The following is a 24804-nucleotide window of genomic DNA, read 5'->3' as shown; positions in this document are numbered from 1 at the left end:
GCCAGCACTTCCTCCGAAAGACGAGGTAGACCCGATTCACGTATGTACCTATCAATCAACGGGAGGACCGGGGGACACGAAGGAACCTCGGAGTGGGGAGATAAATTATAGAGGCGCCGGTAGAAGTTAGCAAACTCCTCCGCGATGCGATTCGGATCCGTGAGGCGCGTACCCGAGGGCCCAGCGACGAGGGGGACAAAGTTACGCGAGCGTTGTTCCCGAAGGGAACGGGCTAACGTTCTGCTGCACTTGTTACCGTACTCATAAAAATGTCGGCGCCCCCTAGCTAAGAGGCGACGGGTGCGAACGTCGAGTCTTCGGACAGGATTTCTATGGATATACAACTCATATATATATATATATATATACTGCTGCATATTACTGGTGGAATGGTAGACTAGTCATCCATCTTGGTTTTCCTACAATGGGGATCTTTATTGTGTGGCCTCCTGCCACGTTTTCATTGCCTTTTCTGGCAAGACGTGGCTGGAGGCTTCTAAGAAAGACGCATTGGTAATAGACTCAGATTGACTACAATGAAGACATATTGGAGGACTTTTCCCACAATGATCCCACCACAGCTGGTCTGAGACATGTGTGGCCCGGGCTCAGCTCCTAAGCTTGCAGCGCACATCCCCCGTACATGTATCTGTATAATAAACTCGGTTCTGCTAATATTTGGTTTCTGTGCTTAGTTCTTGTACCGGGGAGGTTGCGGTGGTTTGCAGATATGTCCAAGTGGCCACTATGTGAAGTATGTCAGTGTTACATAAATACCGCACAGGAAACATTCAGTGACTTACAGGTGTAACATAGACATCATTTTTTCCGGGAACCCAAGCCATATTTTCCGTATGTACACAAAGTCCCCATCTGGCTGCTACCCCAATTCTAGAATATATAATAAAATAATATAATATAATATAAAGTCCTCTGTGTGTTCAGTGGGGACACAACACCCGGGATCCCTGCTGATCAGCTGCTTGAAGGACCACAAGGCTCGTGTGCCCTTCTTTGATCCGTAGCGGTCATGCAATGTCACTCCAGCCATATCATATACGCTTTTATGATCCGAGGCTGTAAATACATCACAGTCACCAAACAGCAGACATTGTGCAATGTAAACAATGAACCAGTCCCTGCGCTTACACATGTGCCATGGTCCCGTCAAGAAGCTAATCGGCAGTGGTCTTAGGTGCCGGACCCCCACTGATCTCTTATTGATAACCGATCCTAAGGATAGATCAGGATCATATCACATCTGCCAGGCTGTTCTACTCTGAGACCAAAGTGATAGGACATGAACCATAAACATTATATGGTCGCCAACCCAGCAGAAATGGGCTAGTATGGCCAACAGTAATCTAATGTATGACCGGCCACATGGCTCACTATGACCCAAAGAGTCCCAGACTCCTGACCGGATTCAGGCCAGTAAGTCTGGCTGATATACAGACCGGTATATCTGACCTAGTGTTCATGGAGCCTGGTGTCACCCATAGTCGAGGGGTTTATTTTTGCCTTGTTCAGATGCTAAGAAGGCAATGGCAGCAAAGCCAAATCTGATGCAACCTTTGTGTTCGCTCCCTGTCCGCAGGTAACCGCTGTTTTAGCAGACGGGCTCTCTGCCGGCAGATCCGAACTCAAGTGTGAACCTAGCCTTAGGATTCATCTGGGACAAAAGACAAGACGATATTGTAAAGTAAGTGCTTTTATTTCAGGGCAGAAAAACAAAATCTAGCTGGCTAAACAAAAATAAATGCTACATAATAATGATACAATATCTTTAGTTTTTAACATTATTCTTCATAGCAAAGTGAAATCTCCTCTGTCTAGGTTAAACGTCTCCGTCTCAGGGAGCGCTTAGCCCGGATAGGGGTCTGGTCTCCATCTGTTTTCCCATGTCCGCAGTCTGTACTGATGCAGTCACATCTCTCTACATCTATGTACTCGTGATCCACTTCGGTGCCGTCCGAACATTTCAGCTTGATGCTCTTCTGACTGGTCTGCACTTCCTGGCAGCAGGTACATTTGTGTGACATGGCTCTGGCTTCTGCAGAATACCTACAATATGGAGGAGAGATCCGGGTATCAGATTCATCATTATGATATAAAGCGGTTTTTATGACTGTAGGGTGATATATAAAAGTGTGCAAGATAAAGTCACCTCCAGGAATGGCGAAAGCACCCAGTGCCTCATGTTTTCGTCTTTCTGAGATGTGAAAAGGCAAAAAACTAATGTAAAAAGTGCAGTAACATCTCCGGACAGAAATGTTAGACTTTGGACAGGAACAAGGACCAAGGGTTCGTAGAAGGAGATCCACGCTCTCTGGTTGTGAAGGCAAGACATAGGCCAAGGGTTACAGTGGAAAAACCCTTTATTGAGGTAAGTTTTAGAACAGAACGGCACGACGCGTTTCAGGCTGTAAACAAGCCCTTTATCAAGTGCAAAGTAACAGGTCCCGTCGGGCAAGATGCGTGGGAATGTTAGACTTGAGATGCTCCAAATTTAGCAAATATTTGATAAATTTGGCACAAATTACTCCAAAGCAGACGCCATCAAAATTGACTTAAAGGGCTAGTTCACTCGTGGGTTGGAATGGTGGATTTTGGTACTGATTGTGACGCAGGAAGACGCGTCACAATAGGGCCAAAATGCATTTGCCACAACTGTCGCGGCTTCCGACAGTCACGGCTTCCCACTCTGGAGTAGGCCCAAATGAATGGGCCTAGCTTGGAGGATGCTGCCGCGAAGCGGACGCCGGGGCGGAATCAGCCGGAGAATTCGCCTGAAGAAAGGACAGCTCACTTTTTTTTCCATGAGTGGCAACATGCTAGCAGTCTACATAGGCCACTATTGTGAGGGGGAGGATTCTGACGTGGATTCATTGCCAAGATCCGCCCCCTCTTGCTCCATGTGAACATGAATATGCCGTCTGTGTGAACGGCCTAAATGTATATTCTCTACTTTTTAGGATTAGTATATCCGCCCCTGTATATATCATATACTGCAGTGTAACTTACATGGAATAGGTTCCACAGGTCCCATCACAACGAGATGTCTGCACCTTGTCCTCAGACCGGCAGTTGTTGTAACTGACATAGTCATTGCTTACTTGGAGCTTACAGGAAGACGTCTTTTCAATACCTGCACAGAAAATGTTACCTCGTTAGACTTACAAGTGAAAATCAGTTTTATTTCTTTATATTAATGAATGACTATAGTTTTGTAAAATCACTGGTTTTATTGTTAAGTGAATAGTATTCGAAACTATTCATCAGATACCTCGCTCCCATAGGAATGCGTGTAAGCGGCCGAACACCAAGGGGTTAAGCGCAGTGAATATTTGCGGGCCGCTAACACGCATTCCTATGGGAGCGAGGTATTCGTATCTACTATCCGCTCAACACTACCGTTTTTCCATCAGACACATAATAATGCTCCTCACTGACTGTGTTACTCCTCAGTGACCCCAGGCAAGTAGTAATGTTATTCAGTAGCCCCAGGCAGGTAATAAAGTCCCTTGTGACCGATCATCAGACAAATAATAATATCCTCAGTGTTCCCCAGGAAAGCAGTAATGTCCTCTGACAAGTAATAATGGCCTCCAGTATTTAATAATGATCCCCACTGGCACCCAGACAAGTAATGATGTCCCCAAGTGGCCCCCAGACAAGCAATAGCGCCCCCTAGTACCCCCCCCAACAACTAATAACATCACCCAGTGGCCCTCTGACTACTAACTCACCATGCTCGAAAGGATTGTGTGAGATTAGAACAACATGGCTTCTTAGGCCGTGTCCGGTCTGTAGATTTACTTGTCCCACATCCCCTTTACAACTCTCTTGTACTATATTTATAAAACCGATTGTAAATTCTCTGCATCTCTCTGATACTTACATAATTTACAGCAGCCATTTGGGAATAACTGGACAGTCCCCTGCAAAAATATACAAAAACATTTACAGTGGGTTCAAGAATATCCAAGGAAAAGTGGAAAACTGGAGATAAGTATAAGGTGTAACACAAGGTTTAGTGATTTCATGGGGTTACTGGGTGGTATAAGAAGGTGGATGAGAAATCTTTACACCACATATAAGACATAGAGGTAAGTTACATAATCTGTCAGCCTTTGTATATGGGGTGATGTAAGAAGATGTAAAGCAGCGACACATGGACGTAACACGTAACGCAGCAAAACCAGGCCTGAATCTAGGTCCTGTGCCGAAAACTAATATTGGCCAGTAGAAGGAAGACATGTCAGATTCTGCCAAATGTACTGAATCCTGAGTCCATGTCGATGATTGTACAGTATACATTGTAAGAGACATTGTCAGCTTTTGGCAAAGAGTTCAGGTCTTTTAGGATGTTTTCTATATTACTTACAGGTTCACACATCTCCTCAATAAAAAGAGGGCAGGAGATTTGGGAGACTGATGTGATGAATTGGTTCCTTATGACGTTACAGCTGTACAGCGTGCAGTTGTCATTCTCAGCGCTCAGAGTCTGTCCGGGCTGTAGAAGACAATAAAGAGGTTTCAGGTTTGTGAAATTCATGGCAAATTCTCAAAGGGTTGTCCTAAGAGTTACACTCATCACCTATATACATGATACACTATGAAGACTGCGGCAGAGGTATTATGGGTGTATTCTGTAGTGTGACTTGGTACCAATATCTAGCCTCAGTATATGTTATCTCATATTGACCCTGCCCTACCTGTAATATATGGGTAAATTCTCAACTGTTGTCTTCTCAAGGGCAGTAATGGATCCTCAGGGACTATTGACTATAATGGAGTCCATTGGGTGCCCATACTCTATTGACTATAATGGGGTCCATTGGGTGCCCATTATCTATTGACTATAATTGGGTCCATTGGGTGCCCATTATCTATTTACTATAATGGGGTCCATTGGTTGCTCATTATCTATTGACTAAAATGGGGTCCATTGGTTGCCCATTATCTATTGACTAAAATGGGGTCCATTGGGTGCCCATTATCTATTGACTATAATGGGGTCCATTGGGTGCCCATTATCTATTGACTAAAATGGGGTCCATTGGGTGCCCATTATCTATTGACTATAATGGGGTCTATTGGGTGCCCATATTGTATTGACTATAATGGGGTCCATTGGGTGCCCGTTATCTATTGACTATAATGGGGTCCAGTGGGTGCCCGTTATCTATTGACTATAATGGGGTCCATTAGGTGCCCATATTGTATTGACTATAATGGGGTACATTGGGTGCCTGTTATCTATTGACTATAATGGGGTCCATTGGGTGCCCATATTGTATTGACTATAATGGGGTCCATTAGGTGCCCGTTATCTATTGACTATAGTGGGGTCCATTGGGTGCCCATTATCTATTGATTTATAATGAGGTCCATTGAGTGCCCATTATCTATTGACTATAATGGGGTCCATTGGGTGCCCATTATCTATTGACTATAATGGGGTCCATTGGGTGCCCATTATCTATTGACTATAATGGGGTCCATTGGGTGCCCATTATCTATTGACTATAATGGGATCCATTGGGTGCCCATTATCTATTGATTATAATGAGGTCCATTGGGTGCCCATTATCTATTGACTATAATGGGGTCCATTGGGTGCCCATTATCTTTTCAAAGACAAAATCGTGCTTGCAGGACTTTCTTTTCGTCCTGTATTTCTCGCCGATTCTGTCCCACCGGCTCCAAACAGAGACTCACATGCAGATATAGTCTTATCCTATGCAACTTTCCCTTATAAGATCAGACTATACAGAATTTGTTTGTAGTCTTTTACCCCGGGACATCTAGACCTGCATAGGAGCTGTACACAAAATGCAAAGTTGCTTCATTCTTATTTTAGATACATTGGGCTAATACAATAAAGAAGTGGACACAGCTTTGACATATTGCTAATGAACGTTATGAACATTGTGATATAAGAACCTACCTGCATGAGTTGGTAAGAACCTCCCTGGTTTAGTACACAATGAGTCTGCACGCATACACCGCAACAGTCTTGTGTGCTCTCTTTCAGCTTGAAACCCTGTGATAAGAAGAAAGTATTGGTAGAAGCCATTGCTTTGCGTAACATATATGATAGAAGTAGATTAGCATATAGAGCGAATACGGTGCAAAAGTTTTAGGTAGGTGGGGGCATTATAGAGGTGTTACTATTTTATAGCATTTACTGAGTGATGTGAATGAACAAAAGAGAAATCTAAATCACATCAGTATTTGGTATGACCATTATAAACAAACAAAGTCCAGCTCATCCCTTGTTATACGAATCCTACTCCTGGGCTGCTCGGATGTGGACGGACTCAATTCCACCAAATCTTGAGTAGAAAAAAAATTCACGATTCCAGCGTCTCCAGATTTTCTATAAAAATTAACTTTTATTCGTCCATTTAAAAAGGCTTCACAGCATGTCGTGGGTTGCAAATATACACGTACAGAATGCTTTTTGCTACGCGTTTCGGAACACTAGCCTGGTTCCTTCATCATGGCCATGATGAAGGAACCAGGCTAGTGTTCCGAAACGCGTAGCAAAAAGCATTCTGTACGTGTATATTTGCAACCCACGACATGCTGTGAAGCTTTTTTAAATGGACGAATAAAAGTTAATTTTTATAGAAAATCTGGAGACGCTGGAATCGTGAATTTTTTTTCTACTCAAGATTTGGTATGACCGCCCTATCCTGGAAGTGATGGTACGGCCCCCGCAGAGCCCTGATCTCAACATTATCAGTCTGTCTGGGATAACATGAAGAGATAGAAGGATTGGAGCAAGCCTACATCCATAGAAGATCTGTGCTTAGTTCTCCAAGATGGCAGGAACAGTTCCTTTAAGAACTTTTCTGCAACTGTCTAAAGGTTTTGCACACTACTGTGTATATAAATATATATGTATATAGTACATACAGTTGGGCAGTACATATACCAGGGTACTTACCATTGGGCACTCGACATTACATTGTACATGGGTGCATTTTATCTGTAGTTCTGTTGAGCTGTCCTCACTTTGCGCGCACACACAGCTCTGGCATTTGTCGGAGAACACTGGTGCTCCAGGCTGAAGAAACACAATGGCGGTATATTATATAGAAAGCAGGAAACATGGTTCACATAGCTAAAGCATTAACTCAGTATATTATATTTACCATTAAAATATCAATTCTAGGTTTTATAACCCAGATGGATACTCTGTTGCTTGAGAATGACTTGGGTTTTCTAGAACTTAAAGCCCCATGACATACAGTGCACATATTGCCTGATAGATATCAGCTATAGATCCCTTCTACCTTCTGCCATGCTGAGCTCTGACCACAGGGAAGGGAGTAGGAAGAAATGGCCACCTTTAAATATCTCCCCATTGGTTAGATGGTCTTGTTTATTAAAGGGGTTGTCTGGGCAAAAATTTTATATTGTAAAAAAAATAAATAAATCATACTCACCTGCCCCCAGTGCTCCGGTCTGTCTTCCAGAATCGAAAACTCCTCGCTTGCTGTGATGTCCCGGGGTCACCTCCTGATGCCTCTGAGGCTAATCCATGGCTTTCGCAGAAGGGATCCAAGATGTCACAGCAAGCAAGGAGTTTCTCTTCTGGAAGACAGCCCAGGGAGCCCACCGGAGCTCTATCTGCTCAGGACGCTGAGGGCCTTTGAAGTCCAGGGGCCACTTCTTAGGGCCTTTTTCAACTCTATGGCAGCATCAGCCATCTTCTTCGGAATGGCCTGCTGGGGGAGTAGCATACCAGCCAGGGATAGGAATAGATATGACAGGCTGGTTAGAAGGGCCAGCTCTGTCCTGGGGAGCCCCTTTGTCCCAGTACAGGTGATGGGTGACAGAAAGATACAGTCTGTGGTGAGTTCCATCCTGGAGAACAACTCCCACCCAATGTATGAGACTGTGATAGCACTGGGCAGTACTGTCAGTGACCGACTGCTTCACCCCAAGTGTGAGAAGGAGCTATCAGAGGTCCTTTCTCCCAACCTCGGTCAGGCTGTATAATCAACATCAGGCCAAGCGAAGATCACTCCGACCAGAGAACTAAATGATCCTGAAGTCTTCTTTCTTTATAATTGCTATGACTCCTAGTATCTTTCTAGTATCTTTCTATTTTCTTGTATGTGTCTTTCTTGGAATATAATACTATATTATCCATGCAGCTGTAACACACTGAATTTCCCCATGGTGGGACTATTAAAGGATTATCTTATCTTAAACAAGACTTACCAAATATTCAGCATTTCCATGTACACACACATGCTTACGAACTGCAAGAAAGCAAAACCAACGTGATTTTTTTATTTTATTTACTAGTATTACTAGTACAAGGAAAAAAATAGGCAATCACTATATCTAAATAACTAATAAAGAAAATCACCAATCTAAACACAGTCTTGGCTAAAAAAAAAAAAAAAAAAAAGAGCTCAAGATCTTGTGTATGTATGTCTTGAGCAAATTTTTTGGATCAGTAATAGAATTAAGATTATTCTATATCTTTGAAGGAGAAATCTACTGTAAAGGTTGAACGAATAAAGAAACCTCCCGGGGGGTCATTAAACTATAAGGTCACTTACCACATGTATACACAGGACAGCAGTGTCCATCTGGAATACCCCCGACCACTTCATATCCAAGACCACAGTTGGGCGATTTCGTTGAGCATAATTTAGTGTCACACTCTACATGGAGGAAAGTATGTTACGATTAGTCCTATGTTATGTCACGCTTAGTACTATGTTATGTCATGATTAGTCCTATATTATGTCATGATTAGTCCTATGTTGTGTTATGATTAGTCCTATGTTGTGTTACAATTAGTCCTATGTTATATCACGATTGGTCCTATGCTGTGTCATGATTGGTCCTATGTTATGTCACGATTAGTCCTATATTATGTCACGCTTAGTCCTATGTTATGTCACGATTAGTCCTATGTTATGTCCCGATTAGTCCTATGTTATGTCCCGATTAGTCCTATGTTATGTCACCATTAGTCTTGTTATGTCATGATTAGTCCTATGTTGTGTTACGATTAGTCCTATGTTATGTCACGCTTAGTCCTATGTTATGTCACCATTAGTCTTATGTTATGTCACCATTAGTCCTATATTATGTCACTATTAGTCCTATGTTATGTCACTATTAGTCCTATGTTATCACATTGCCCTGTTCTGTGTCATTTATGTCTATATTTATCTGAATTTATCTGATATATAGAACATACATAATGTGACAATGGTACTCACCGCACACACTCTCATTACAACAGCTATCAGAGGGACTGATCTGAATCTTAGGATAGAAACCTTCCAGCTCACACTTCACCTCCTTTACTGGTTTACATTTGTGTGGTTTACAGGTAATCCCACTACCACCTTTCCGGCAAACACAATCCTCGCAGTTAAACTCAAACTCTTCCCCAAACTGTAAGGACAGAACAGTAATTCATAGTTAACCAAAATTTCACATAATTTAAAAAGTTACCAAAACGTGGTACACAGGCCACGGCTTTATACGGTACAAGCTGTATATTTGTGCAGAGTAGTAATACAGCAGCCCCCATAGAGGCACTGTATACTGGCACACCTAGGTGCAGGAATCCTTAAAGAGGCTCAGTATACGACTCTACAGTCTCTGTTAATACCCGTCCCTAAATACGCATTTTTATGTATTTTTTTTAGGTGGGCCCCATAGACTGTAATGGGTAACCACCTTTTAAGCAGATTATTTTTCCATTCTTCGGGTCCCCAAGAATATGAGAATGACTTACTTGTCGTGGTATGTTGTCAGGTCCGACACATCCTACAAGAATAGAACAGAATCAACATGATACCTTAGTCTGGATATCTAATGCGCCAATAATTTCCCTTATTTGTAGCTTTATTATATCAATCTAACCATGAACCAAATGACTGTTTAACCATCTAATGTTCAGCTAACAACATTCACATCCCCCCTATTACCACTAGATCATAATACACTCCTACATATATCATATTATAGCTACAAAAGGTATCTTACAATCATAAAGCAAATCACATACTACAGTATATATCCTTACCGCAAGTGTCCACACAGATGTCCACGGCTTGACTGAAGGGCATTGTACCCTTTGGACAGAAGCATCCTTCAACCAGGCGCTTATTACTTACAATCAAATCCTCTTCCTCCGGACTGAAAGAGAACAGTCACAGTTTAGGTTCTGCAACGTAGGGTCTCATCCTACAGGTAATGTTTGTGGGTTCTACTCTATACAAAATGAATGTCCTCCATTTAACATCATGTAGTTTTTGTGTTCTCCGATTTAATCTCCTAAATACACCGGTCCCAAGCCCCTCCTAGCAGCAGCCGCAGGTAACCAAAATCTATCATTGGCAGAAGTTCCGTCAGCAAGTACAACATTGTAACTGATTTTCGACTTCACTTGTTTACCGTGTACCCCTGATCAATTTGGATTTTTTTTTTTTATTACCCGTCCCCCTGTTCAGAATCTATGGTTCATGGGAGGCTAAATGTAAATTAGCTCCTGTTCTCCAAGTGGGCGGTAACATTTTATTTTCTCAGGGAAATGAAAAAGTTCCTGTCCAATTGGAGAAAAAGAGCTTATTTATACAGAACCTGTAATATGTATCATGTACAGTATATACTCGAGTATAAGCCGACCCGAATATAAGCCGAGACCCCTAATTTTACCACAAAAAACTGGGAAAACTTATTGACTCGAGTATAAGCAGAGGGGGGGGGGGAGAGGAAATGCAGCAGCTACTGGAAAATTTCAAAAATTAAAATGGTCAGAGTTTTTGGGTGCAGTAGGTGCTGGGGAAGGGGAGGGGGTGTTTTGGTTGTCTGTCTGCCCCTTCCCTGAGCTTGAGGACTGAGGTTTTTTTCCCCCACTTTGAATTCAGTCTGGCTGAATATAGGGGATCTGCAGTGCTCCTATTAACCCCTTACCGACGGAACAGCAGCACTGCAGATCCCCTATATTCAGTAGACCGGGCACTGTCAGACACAGGGATACCTAATGTGTATGTGTCTCACAGTCATTTTCAACTTTTATATGTATTCTAGGGAAAGGAGGGATTTAGAACTTTAATTTACTTTATTTTTCAAAGTTTTTTTTTTCACTATTTTATGGGAGATTCTATACATTATTACTGTGGCTGGTCATAGACACCCCCCCCCTCCCAAAAAAATACATAAAATTGACTCAAGTATAAGCTGAGGGGGGCTTTTTCAGCACGAAAACTGTGCTGAAAAATTCGGTTTATACTCTAGTATATACGGTAATTTGTATCATGAGTTTGCAATATCTTTTGTGTACCCACCCAGTAGTTATGTAGTAAACTGTAGTCTATTGATATGGTATTGAATCGAATTTAGTATTGACACCATCCACTTCTATACTACTTACAGTGTTTCGCATGTTTTTGATAAAGTGGGACCGCAGGCATTGTAGACTTTGTGTGATGGGCAGGAAATGGCTGAAATGCATAAGAATCAATAGTTATTTATCTGCAAAAAGCAGCTTAGGCTAGGTTCACACTAGCACCATCACTCCGTTATTCTTGTTCTCCATTGTCTTGGTCAGATCCAGAACAACGGAGAGGCAGACCACTAAATAGTGGTTACACACAGAGTCCTGTAGACTCCATTGACTATAGGGGTCCAAAATTTTAAGAAGTCTTGTGAACGTAGCCTTTGACTGTTTGTATTTGTAAAATGAATTGCAAAAACTTACGACATTCTGGGGCTCGAGATCTCCAGTCAACGCAAACACCTTGTTCTCCGCAGAGAAGAGCGTAATGCATCAAGCTAGTACATTCAATGTTGGAGTTTGGAACATGGCAGCTATCAAAATTACAGGCCTTGTAATAGTCGTATGGTGACAGAATACTGTGGCATGCCTTGAAAGGTCTTTTAATGGGAATAAAAAGAAATAGGGTCAGTTAAAATAAAAAATAAAAAAATTCACTTAACGAATAGAGAAATTTAAAAAAACTCCTTAAATTCTTACGCTTCCAAAAGGAGGCCACACAAAGGTGAAGGCGTGCATGGGGTTGAAGGAATTGTGACTTTGGGGGGGACAGTTGCTGTTAAGTGAATACATTCAGGTTTCCTTGGATCTGGCACCACCCAGGCATCCGCCATGATTTCACAATTTGATATAATGGTACCATTAGGCAATCTGCAGTCTTCAGTTCGGTTGTTGGTACAAGTACCTATAGAGGATGGATTTCTATGAGTACATTGTATTCTATAATTATACAGTATCATTTGCAATTGCTTTAAAGGGGTTGTCCAGTCCCTTGAAATACCAGGTTTACCAATAACTTCCTCCTTCCTGATCCCCCATCAGTTTTTTATTCCGACCTCCAGTGATGATGATTTAATACTGACCTGTAGCCACTAGAGATGAGCGAACACTAAAATGTTCGAGGTTCGAAATTCGATTCGAACAGCCGCTCACTGTTCGAGTGTTCGAATGGGTTTCGAACCCCATTATAGTCTATGGGGAACATAAACTCGTTAAGGGGGAAACCCAAATTCGTGTCTGGAGGGTCACCAAGTCCACTATGACACCCCAGGAAATGATACCAACACCCTGGAATGACACTGGGACAGCAGGGGAAGCATGTCTGGGGGCATAAAAGTCACTTTATTTCATGGAAATCCCTGTCAGTTTGCGATTTTCGCAAGCTAACTTTTCCCCATAGAAATGCATTGGCCAGTGCTGATTGGCCAGAGTACGGAACTCGACCAATCAGCGCTGGCTCTGCTGGAGGAGGCGGAGTCTAAGATAGCTCCACACCAGTCTCCATTCAGGTCCGACCTTAGACTCCGCCTCCTCCGGCAGAGCCAGCGCTGATTGGCCGAAGGCTGGCCAATGCATTCCTATGCGAATGCAGACTTAGCAGTGCTGAGTCAGTTTTGCTCAACTACACATCTGATGCACACTCGGCACTGCTACATCAGATGTAGCAATCTGATGTAGCAGAGCCGAGGGTGCACTAGAACCCCTGTGCAAACTCAGTTCACGCTAATAGAATGCATTGGCCAGCGCTGATTGGCCAATGCATTCTATTAGCCCGATGAAGTAGAGCTGAATGTGTGTGCTAAGCACACACATTCAGCACTGCTTCATCACGCCAATACAATGCATTAGCCAGTGCTGATTGGCCAGAGTACGGAATTCGGCCAATCAGCGCTGGCTCTGCTGGAGGAGGCGGAGTCTAAGGTCGGACCTGAATGGAGACTGGTGTGGAGCGATCTTAGACTCCGCCTCCTCCAGCAGAGCCAGCGCTGATTGGCCGAATTCCGTACTCTGGCCAATCAGCGCTGGCCAATGCATTCTATTAGCTTGATGAAGCAGAGTGTGCACAAGGGTTCAAGCGCACCCTCGGCTCTGATGTAGCAGAGCTGAGGCTGCACAAGGGTTCAAGCGCACCCTCGGCTCTGATGTAGGAGAGCCGAGGGTGCACTTGAACCCTTGTGCACCCTCAGCTCTGCTACATCAGAGCCGAGGGTGCGCTTGAACCCTTGTGCACACTCTGCTTCATCAAGCTAATAGAATGCATTGGCCAGCGCTGATTGGCCAATGTATTCTATTAGCCTGATGAAGTAGAGCTGAATGTGTGTACTAAGCACACACATTCAGCTCTACTTCATCGGGCTAATAGAATGCATTGGCCAGCGCTGATTGGCCAGAGTACGGAACTCGACCAATCAGCGCTGGCTCTGCTGGAGGAGGCGGAGTCTAAGATCGCTCCACACCAGTCTCCATTCAGGTCCGACCTTAGACTCCGCCTCCTCCAGCAGAGCCAGCGCTGATTGGCCGAATTCCGTACTCTGGCCAATCAGCACTGGCTAATGCATTGTATTGGCGTGATGAAGCAGTGCTGAATGTGTGTGCTTAGCACACACATTCAGCTCTACTTCATCGGGCTAATAGAATGCATTGGCCAATCAGCGCTGGCCAATGCATTCTATTAGCGTGAACTGAGTTTGCACAGGGGTTCTAGTGCACCCTCGGCTCTGCTACATCAGATTGCTACATCTGATGTAGCAGTGCCGAGTGTGCATCAGATGTGTAGTTGAGCAAAACTGACTCAGCACTGCTAAGTCTGCATTCGCATAGGAATGCATTGGCCAGCCTTCGGCCAATCAGCGCTGGCTCTGCCGGAGGAGGCGGAGTCTAAGGTCGGACCTGAATGGAGACTGGTGTGGAGCGATCTTAGACTCCGCCTCCTCCAGCAGAGCCAGCGCTCATTGGTCGAGTTCCGTACTCTGGCCAATCAGCGCTGGCCAATGCATTCTATTAGCCCGATGAAGTAGAGCTGAATGTGTGTGCTTAGCACACACATTCAGCTCTACTTCATCAGGCTAATAGAATACATTGGCCAATCAGCGCTGGCCAATGCATTCTATTAGCTTGATGAAGCAGAGTGTGCACAAGGGTTCAAGCGCACCCTCGGCTCTGATGTAGCAGAGCTGAGGGTGCACAAGGGTTCAAGTGCACCCTCGGCTCTGCTACATCAGAGCCGAGGGTGCGCTTGAACCCTTGTGCACACTCTGCTTCATCAAGCTAATAGAATGCATTGGCCAGCACTGATTGGCCAGAGTACGGAATTCGGCCAATCAGCGCTGGCCAATGCATCCCTATGGGAAAAAGTTTATCTCACAAAAATCACAATTACACACCCGATAGAGCCCCAAAAAGTTATTTTTAATAACATTCCCCCCTAAATAAAGGTTATCCCTAGCTATCCCTGCCTGTACAGCTATCCCTGTCTCATAGTCACAAAGTTCACATTCTCATATGACCCGGATTTGAAATCCACTATTCGTCTAAAAAGGAGGTCACCTGATTTCGGCAGCCAATGACTTTTTCCAATTTTTTTCAATGCCCCCGGTGTCGTAGTTCCTGTCCCACCTCCCCTGCGCTGTTATTGGTGCAAAAAAGGCGCCAGGGAAGGTGGGAGGGGAATCGAATTTTGGCGCACTTTACCACGTGGTGTTCGATTCGATTCGAACATGGCGAACACCCTGATATCCGATCGAACATGTGTTCGATAGAACACTGTTCGCTCATCTCTAGTAGCCACCAATCCAGCCCAATAGTCAGCGGTTGGTTACAACAGCCATGTTTGGTTTTTGAGAAGGTATGGAGATCCTGGTGGGGACCCACGAATCATCACCACAGGCCATGCTTCATGGATACAATTTTTCCCCAACAGAAGTCTATTTCACTAAAATCTAGTCCCCCCATGGGATACGTATGCATTCTGGGACAACCCCTTTTAAACACTATAAAATGTCATAACCCGAAAACTTACCGCACTGTCCTTGTGTGTTATGTCCAAAAAGTCTATACGGCAAACTAACGGAGAAGGCCATACCATTGTATGTGACATTAACCTCCAACTCTGGTATTTCCACGACGTAATTGATGCCAGACGTATACACTTTTACTCCATATTTTTTATAGGGTGTTCCTACAATTTCATCATTTACGATAACCTGCAGATAAATTCAGAAAATAAAAACTCGGGTTATATCCTGGTCTTTTCTCAAGTCTTGCGATTATTTGTGCTCTTCTAGGAAAAATTTCCAGGAATATCGAAAAAAAATGGTAAGGCTAGATTCACATCTGCGCACGGTTCTCCAACGTTTGGGTCCATCGAATTTTTATAGTCAAATTGATTTCTTAAGATCGATTAAATATATTATTGTTTCGTCGTACCTGTAAACTTATTGGTGCCAAATTAGTTGCCTTAATGCGTATAATCTGCGTTTCATGCTGGACAATGATGTCACGAGGGCAGGAGACACGATCTCTGGCTCCGCAGTCATAGTTGTCAATGTATATTCCAAAGTTGTCAATATTCTTTTCAATTTCCTCCACTAAGGTATAGGTGCAGTTGCCTTGAAAACTATAGTAGGTTCCATCAAAAGTGATATAATGGGGATCTCCCCAGCCATTGCACACGCCTAAATGGAAAAAAATGATCAAATTTAGATTATTTTATTACATGATACACGCTTAGGAGGAAGGATTTAGGAGACCTAACTTTAGGTCTATGATTTTGGAAATCACTCACAATCACATTCCCAGTGCCAGCAGCAAAGGTCATCGTCTGGTACAGGTCTTGGTGGACGTCCATTAGCACACTTGATCATTGGTGGTGGTTCACACTTGAGCTCAATGATCTCTACTGTGTTGTCTTCCAGACACCTAGCCATGGTGCAGTTACACAACATCCAGGTTTCATTATGCTGGAAAAACAAAAACATATATAGTCTTATTGGAAGTGATAGATACACTGGGGTCAATATATTAAGGCTGGTGTTTTCTACGACGGACCGCTTAATAATTCTGGTGAATTTTGCAAAATTGAAATGTACGACAGTCCCTGACAATATTGGGTATAACTCACAAAAGTTTTCTGGAGTGAGTTATGGCAAACTTGTTGGCTTGGGGCATCCTCACCTTGGCTTGACTTGATCTCTAACCTGTTCTGCCCAATTTTGCTAAAAAGTGGCATGCAGATCTAAAAATGGAGAAATGGCTATTTGCTATTTCCAATACGTTATTATATGGGTGCTGATGGATTCTGTGAAATGATAACAATCTAAGTAAGTAGAAGAAGAGGGGTCCATAGACTTTTCATTTTTTGTGAAATAATCTGATGTGGAATTGCAGTCCCACTAGAATTAATGGCATTGTAATGATGCATTAGCTTCACTCGTGAAAACTGGCTAGGAAATGCTCAAATACACGTGAAGTTTACTCACCTCACGATATGGATCAAATGGACAACCAGGTTTTTTACTTGTTGACATAACCGTAGATGTTGTAGTTGTGGACTTTGTTGTAGTTGACTTTGTAGTGGTGGTAGTTAGTGATGTAGTGTTGGTTAGGATTTCCGGTGTTGGGGTGGTCCCTGGTGGTGTTGTTAATTTAGGTGTAGTTGTACTTTCTGTGGTTGTGGTTGTAAATGTTGGTGGTGGTGTACTTCCTGGTGATGTTGTTGATTCTGGTGTAGTTGTACTTTCTGTTGTTGTTGTCGTGGTGGTAAATGTTGATGGTGGTGTACTTCCCGGTGTTGTTGATTCTGGTGTAGTTGTACTTTCTGTGGTTGTTGTGGTGGTGGTAGATGTTGGTGGTGGTGTACTTCCCGGTGTTGTTGTTGATTCTGGTGTAGTTGTACTTTCTGTGGTTGTGGTTGTTGTCGTGGTGGTAGATGTTGGAGGTGTACTTCCCGGTGTTGTTGTTGATTCTGGTGTAGTAGTACTTTCTGTGGTTGTGGTAGTCGTGGTCGTAGATGTTGGTGGTGGCGTGCTTCCTGGTGTTGTCGTTTCACTTGTTGTTGTAGAGGTTTCCACAGGTGGAGTTGTAGTTGATTCAGTAGTAGTTCCTGGAGTAGGACTTAAGGTGGTACTTGTGGTGGTGGGTGTAGTACAACTCCAGTGGTGAACATGTACCTTGCATTCCTTGCTACACACGATTTGATAACACCAAGGATGATTTGTGTCATCAGTAATTATTATTGCACCTGGGGGTTAGAAAACAACAAATAGCTCATTTCTATATTTTTTTTTAACTTGGAATTTCCTCTTTTCCTCTTTAAATTTTCCTCCTTGCTCATACCCTACTCCATATGTCAAATTTTGTTTATTCAGAGGTTATAGAGGAGGGGTCCAAAGTTTATATGGTTATTAGGAAGGTATCAAGGATGGGGACTAAAGAGTCAGAGAATCAGTTCCGTATAACCTGGCTACTAGACTGGGGCCATACGGTGACTAAATGTTCATGTGCAAATCGAGCAAATCTAGCAGTATACACCCCTGTTCTCATTATCAATGGGGGTCTCAGCAGCCAGACCCCACAAATCAGCTTTTTATCCTCTATCTTATGGATATACTTTGTGGCATAACCCCTTTAAGACACTGATTTTGACTTTGCCAGTTTGAATTAAAAAATAAAACCGATACTGGTAATGAATTGACATTGAATGCTAAATTTTCAGATCTGGCAATGACCTACCTGGTGGATATGCCGTCCCATTGTAGATGCAGACACATTCTGTGGTGGATGTGATGGTTGTCTCAGACGTGGTTGTGGTTCCTGGAGTTGTAACAGAACTAGTAGAGGTCGTTGTTGTTGGACTAGTAGTCGATGATTCAACTGTTGTGTATTCTGATGTTGTCTCAGACGTCGTAGAAGGTGTTGTAGTAGTCGTTGTGGTAGTAGATTCAGTAGGTATGTATAATGTTGTACTCTCACTTGTAGTGGTCGGAGTGCTGGTAGTTGTGCTGGTGGTTGTAGTTTTAGAGGTTGAGGTTGTTGTGGGTGATAGGGTAGTTGTATCCGTTTTATCTGACAAGAATGAAAAATATATTAAGAAACCCCCTTACAAAAGTATTTGCCTTGCAAGGATGATGAGATGGCTGAAAATTACGGTATATAAATTTATTCCGCTCTCTTTTTGTGATAACATTTAGAATAAGTTGTCTCGCCCGTTCCTTAGCGCCAGGTATGTCAAATTGTTATGATTCAGATGACTATTTTTAATTTTTTTTGCCCAGAAGATATCATGAGGTAGAATAAAAAATTACATGTTTAACCACTTCAGCACCGGGCCAATTTGTGGTCCAGGACCAGACACATTTTCAGGTTTTTTTGCATGTGCGGTTTTGAGGGCTGTAACTTTTTTTTATCATTTGCATTATTTAACTAATTTCTGTGTGTTTTTACGGTGAAGTTACAGCCAGTTCCCCGATTCAGCAGCTCCTGAGATCTGCTTGGATGTACTAGCATGTCCTTGCAGAACAAGGTAACCACCTTCCACACGTAAAAACCCAATGGGTGGTCTGAAAGTGGTTAAAGAAAAGTTGTCTCATCCCAAATGTTATGGTCTCCTTGTTTTCCCTCTTTGCTCTTCCCCTTTTGTTTTTCACTTGTCTCTTGTGGTTGTCTTCTTCCCTCGTCCCCCTTTTTCTTTTTTCTCTTGAGGGCAATTGCCAAATATCCCAGATTTGTGGGGACATTAGTCACTATCCCAGGAAATTTATTAACAAATACATATCACTTTATAAGAGATTCACACTTGCGCCCTGTGTCCAGTGTTTGCATTCCGCCGGGTTTCCATCTTCAGTCCCGGCGAAACTGGACAGGGGGTGGAAACCCGGTGGTCAGTTTTAAAACCAGTTCACTTGAATGGGTTTGTAAGGGTGACCGCCCGTGTCCGCCTGCTGTCTGGAAACCGTCCTACATGTCCGACTTTGTGTCCAGCTAAAAAAATCCAATTTCCCCGCAGACAGGCAGCAGTTTCGCCAGAACTGAAGACTAAAACCCAGCAGAATGCACACCGGACGACACCGGGCGCAAGTGTGAACCGCCCCTTACCAGTTAAACAGTTTAGGAAAATCTGCCAAAAAAAAGGAAGCATTTTTTCAGACCGTAATTGTCCCTTTGAGGCCAACCTCACATTCAGGTCTTCTCTGCACTGGTAGCTGAAATGGCTCAAAAATTTTTAGTTCAGGTTTATGTAACTTTTTTTTTTTTAAAGAGAAATTGACAGCAACCAATCACAGCTTTTATTTTTCCAAAAACACTATAAGGGGTGCATTCACACGGAGTAAAATGGAGTGTATTTCGGAGTGTAATTTTACGCGTGTAAAAAATTTACGCACGTATTTTGGAGCGGTTTTTTTTTACACGTGGCGTTTACGGAGCGTTTTTTGGAGCGCTTACGGAAGCGTGTTTTTCTACACGCGTAAACGCTCCCAAAAACGCTCCGTAAACGCCACGTGTAAAAGAACGCTCCAAAATACTCGTGTAAATTTTTTTACACGTGTAAAATTACACTCCAAAATACACTCCATTTTACTCCGTGTGAATGCACCCAATGAACTGTGTGCTGTGATTGGTTGCTATTTGAGCTATCGGTTTAAACCTGACCTTAAGTCCCGCTGCTAAAGGTCTGAAAATGTGCACTCCCTATATTGGCCAAAAATACCCAAAAAACAAGGGGCCACACGGTGGCTCAGTGGTTAGCACTGCAGCCTTGCAGCGCTGGAGTCCTGGTGTTCAAATCCCACCAATGGCAAAAAAACATCTGCAAGGAGTTTGTATGTTCTCCCTGTGTTATGGTTCTTCATTATTTCAGCTTATTGTTATACTTACGAACGGGTTCAGATAGTATTGTGGGAGTGCTTCCAGAAGTACTTCGAGGTGACTGTGTTTCGACATAGTAAGCTAAAGGAAAATAATCATACTAGTGTTACATAACGCAGATTTAAAGATACTAAAGACAATCCTCTAATCCAGATTACAATTGAAATCTACATACTGTATCTATAATCCTTAATAACATGATAATTTATTGATCTTGTTTAGCAAAGTAAATCATATATAACTACAATAGAATCGAACCATATTGAGCGTCAGAATCTTAGGCCCATGTGGCGAGCCTCAGCAAAAAAAAGCGCTACTCCAAAGACCGTGACAGAAACACACTGCCTTTTTTCCGCAGCGGTTTTCACAGAAAGTCTGCAGACTTTCTACTTCTATTATACTTATATGGAAACCACCAGAGTTTCCGTAGGTGTAATTGACATGCTGCGATTTACAAAAACGCTTTTTTTTTTTTTTTTTTCTGCAATGTATGGGGTCCGAAGGTTTCCTAAGGTAACCACTTTTTTATGCGGATAGGTATCCATTCTGGGAGCCCCAAGTGGACTTCCCGAACAGAAACCTGAATGCAGATGGAAACTGGGCCTACGTTTAGAAGTGCAGGGTCAAAAGAAAGTAGCGGATATTAGACCCGAGATTTTACTAGGGGGTTTAGATGTGGCATTTACATCTCGTTCCCGAAGAGGGTTGCTAACCATGCAAAAATTTCTGTAATGTTTTTACAGTAGGGGACTAAGAGGGCCCAAAGCGGCATATAACAAGGACAGTACTATTAAGGAAGAATGATAGTTGGTAACCCTTCTTCAGGGTCCAGGCTTACATCACTGCATTACCTACAGATATAACTTTTTCTAAAAAAGAATACACTATAAACCTGCTGTGTCAATTTTGCCAACAGTAAAATAAATAATTCCATCAAAATAAATTATAATCGACTTACTTGTAGATGAAAGGGTGGTCAAAGCTACAAATGAAAAAAAAAATTGGAAAAGAATAAATTAAATATAAATATAAGAAATTTGTTTAAGAAATCTCATTAGAGAAACATCCCCCATGTCTTATATTTCTCACTTACTCTATATCTACTGCTGAATCTGTTTCGAGAGATTAAATGGATTACCAGATCATCAGTGCAGTTCCAGTGCACTTGTGGAAAATGGGCAAAGGGCCCCCAACATATCATGTTCTATCTATAATACAGGTATCTTCTTATTTTGTAGAGATACTGAGACCCCCTCAGACTACTGGGCCAGGTATCGGTCGCTATCTCTCCACCCCCTATAGCTATTAGAGATGAGCGAGTAGTACTCGATCGAGTAGGTATTCGATCGAATACTACGGTATTCGAAATACTTGTACTCGATCGAGTACCACTCACTATTCGAATGGAAAAGTTCGATGCAGAACCAGCACTGATTGGCCGAATACTATACAGTCGGCCAATCAACGCTGGTTCTTCTCCTACCTTTAGACGTCTTCTCCGTGCAGCTTCCCCGCGGCGTCTTCCAACTCTGAATTCACTCTTCCAGGCATCGGGCCTGGGCAAAGCCGACTGCGCATGTCTGCTTGTAGTGCGGGCATGCGCAGTCGGCTCTGCCCAGGCCCGATGCCTAGCAGAGTGAATTCAGAGCTGGAAGATGCCACGGGGACGCTGCACGGAGAAGACTTCTCGGAGTATCCAGCCCGACCCTCACTCGTGGACTTGGTAAGTATAATTTGATCGAATGTTGCCTATCCCTGAAACGAGCATTTTCCCCCCATAGACTATAATAGGATTCTATATTCGATTCGAGTAGTCGAACATTGAGGGGCTACTCGAAACGAATATCGAATCTCGAACATTTTACTATTCGCTCATCTCTAGCGAGTACTATTCGAAACGGCAGTTTCGAATAGCACGTACCCATAGCAATGAATGGAGCCAGTCAACACGCAGACGGGGCCGGCGTCCTGCCGCTCAACCCCCTGCGTGCTGGCTGCGTCCATTCATTCCTTTGGGTGCGTGCTGCCGTTTCGAATAGAACTCGCTCATCTCTAATAGCTATGCCACTGAAGATCACTGAGAGATCAGGTTCTATACTTCTCATAGAAGTGTTTAGAGATTAACCAGAAAGCAGGAAGCAGCTGCTGAAAACTCTAGTAAGTTTTCTATCTGACCAAATGCTGCATTCACAGCTGCCTTACTTATTACTACAATCTTTCATGCTTCTGATTCGTTTGGGTGTGAGAGAATCAGAAGAGTTTCTGTGTCCCAGACTGTGCTTAGAGGAATTGTCACATCAGGACGACCATTTATAAAAAAAGCTAGACCCAGTTTATTTACTTGGCGCCCAGCAGACCCAACATTTTCTTTATTGATAGTACTTATAGCTCATTTAAAGAGGTCCTGCTGGCTACTGACATGTCAATTTTAGTAAATACTTATATTATATGACTATATCTACACTAGCTGGTATAGAGTTCAACTTTAGGCACACAAACCATACAAGATTTACCAAAATTAACAGCCATGGTCCTCTAAGTAGCTTTGGTGCGTCTTATTCCAGCTCGGTACTTTAGTTAGACTGTCATACTATAGGCCAGTCTTAATAAATTGGCCCCAAAGTAAGTTTCTATACTATGAATTGAAGTTAATATGAATACTGATATTCTTACTTGGAGATGTAGACGTCGTGGTCTTTGTCGTGGTTGGAGTACTTGTAATGATAGGTGTAGTTGTAGTCTCCGATGTGGTGGTTGTTGGTGACGTAGTTGTTGGAGTAGTTTGAGGGGTTGTAGGATAGCAATAATCTGGTAGAGGACGGCAGCAATATACACTGATCTGATAGTTGTGACACACGGGCATGAACCCTATCAGATCCTTGTTGTTACAGACGAGCCCAATGGAGACATCACACGTCACCATCTGCCCCAGCTGGTTTAGTGGCTTATCTGGCCATTTCTCTGCTCTGCAGGTAATATTCTCTGGTCTCATATCACCCTCGCACACTTCATGTCCAGCATTTCTGATGTTCTCATAGGTCTCATATTCTCCTCCAGTGGGTCCGGGTTCAGGACGACTCACATCAAACCATTCTGACCATGTACAGTGAGGATCGCAATTTGGAGTTACTAGATAAAATAGGAGAAAACACATACACATTTACCAAGTATATAATGTGCACTTATAGGCCTAGTGAAGAAATTACAGATAAGCCTCAATTGTTTGTAGACTAGTACTAAGGATGAACACAAGTACCACTGGCCCTCATTCCTAGGGATACAGTTTTTGTAGACCAGATATCACTTTTTCTCTATGCTGCATCAGCACACAATGAAAGTTTCTTATGACTGTAATATTGTGACTGCAGAAACCTTCAAGTCTCCTTCTCCTGGATCAGCACTGTAGGGATTGTAGGGTTATAGGTTGGACTTGATGGACTAATGTTTTTATCCAACCTCATCTACTATGTAACAACACATCTCTATTCACATTGATTATCCGTCTAATATGATAGTAAAAGTGAAAAATTTGGTTGGACAATTTGTGTCACCATGTACCTTGCCTTAAACCTCTAATAAAAATACAAAAATATAACTTGAACAAATATGCACTAAATATTATGTTCTTTTTTTCCCCAATTTCAATCTTACTTGTAGCTATAGTGGTAGTTGTAGTCTTGGTGGTGGTTGTTGGTGACGTAGTTGTAGTAGTTGTGGTTGTTGGTGATGTAGTTGTAGTCTCGGTGGTGGTTGTTGGTGATTTAGTTGTAGTCTCGGTGGTGGTTGTTGGTGATGTAGTTGTAGTCTCGGTGGTTGTTGTTGGTGACGTAGTTGTAGTAGTTGTGGTTGTTGGTGAAGTAGTTGTAGTCTCGGTGGTGGTTGTTGGTGACGTAGTTGTAGTCTCGGTGGTGGTTGTTGATGACGTAGTTGTAGTCCCTGTGGTGGTTGTTGGTGATGTAGTTGTAGTCTCGGTGGTGGTTGTTGGTGATGTAGTTGTAGTCTCGGTGGTGGATGTTGTTGGTGACGTAGTTGTAGTCTCGGTGGTGGTTGTTGGTGAAGTAGTAGTCTCAGTGGTGGTTGTTGGTGACGTAGTTGTAGTCTCGGTGGTGGTTGTTGGTGAAGTAGTTGTAGTCTCGGTGGTGGTTGTTGGTGACGTAGTTGTAGTCTCGGTGGTGGTTGTTGGTGATGTAGTTGTGGTTGTAGTACTTGTAGTAGTCGGGAAGGGTGTAGATATGCAGTAGTCAGGTAAAGGTTCGCAGCAGTGTACGCTGATTTCATAGTTGTAGCACATGGGCGGGGACCCGGTCTGATCCTTGTTTTCACAGATGAGTCCAGTGGAGACATCACATGTCACTATCTGTCCAAGCTGGCTCAGTGGCTTATCTGGGAATATCACTGCTCTGCAGGAAATGTTCTCTGGCTTCATCTCCCCCTCACACACTTCATGTCCAGCATTCGTGATGTTTTCATAGGTCTCATAATCTCCACCTTCAGATCCATATGTCGGATAACTCACATCAAACCATTGTGACCATGTACAGTTTGGTACACAGTCATGAGGTGCTAGTTAAAATAGGAGAAAAACACAAGTATATAATGTACACTTATAGGCC

The 24804-nt window shown here is 43.0% G+C and overlaps 1 protein-coding gene across 2 annotated transcripts in view; it reads right to left on the bottom strand.

Annotated features, from left to right (window-relative positions):
• Positions 1-1714: 1714 nt before the first annotated feature.
• LOC142213095 (mucin-2-like) overlaps positions 1715-24804 on the bottom strand; it is a 71409-nt gene continuing 48319 nt past the window's right edge. For both annotated transcript variants that reach the window (XM_075281259.1, XM_075281258.1), the window contains 23 exons: positions 23843-24754; positions 22865-23320; positions 21150-21173; positions 20201-20272; positions 18059-18391; positions 16807-17567; positions 16113-16287; positions 15755-16002; positions 15348-15531; positions 12029-12233; positions 11753-11928; positions 11426-11495; positions 10076-10188; positions 9785-9816; positions 9261-9438; positions 8589-8693; positions 8242-8282; positions 6959-7078; positions 5954-6049; positions 4388-4516; positions 3902-3941; positions 3025-3148; positions 1715-2064 (listed from right to left, as the gene is read on the bottom strand). In XM_075281259.1, the coding sequence (XP_075137360.1) occupies positions 1833-2064; positions 3025-3148; positions 3902-3941; positions 4388-4516; positions 5954-6049; positions 6959-7078; positions 8242-8282; positions 8589-8693; positions 9261-9438; positions 9785-9816; positions 10076-10188; positions 11426-11495; positions 11753-11928; positions 12029-12233; positions 15348-15531; positions 15755-16002; positions 16113-16287; positions 16807-17567; positions 18059-18391; positions 20201-20272; positions 21150-21173; positions 22865-23320; positions 23843-24754 (4826 nt within the window). In that variant the 3' untranslated portion in view covers positions 1715-1832. The remainder of the gene's footprint in view (positions 2065-3024; positions 3149-3901; positions 3942-4387; positions 4517-5953; positions 6050-6958; positions 7079-8241; positions 8283-8588; positions 8694-9260; positions 9439-9784; positions 9817-10075; positions 10189-11425; positions 11496-11752; positions 11929-12028; positions 12234-15347; positions 15532-15754; positions 16003-16112; positions 16288-16806; positions 17568-18058; positions 18392-20200; positions 20273-21149; positions 21174-22864; positions 23321-23842; positions 24755-24804) is intronic.

The sequence above is a fragment of the Leptodactylus fuscus genome, chromosome 7, assembly GCF_031893055.1.
Source record: "Leptodactylus fuscus isolate aLepFus1 chromosome 7, aLepFus1.hap2, whole genome shotgun sequence".
In the NCBI taxonomy this organism is placed as follows: Eukaryota; Metazoa; Chordata; class Amphibia; order Anura; family Leptodactylidae; genus Leptodactylus; species Leptodactylus fuscus.
This window is presented reverse-complemented; position numbering and strand designations above follow the sequence as displayed.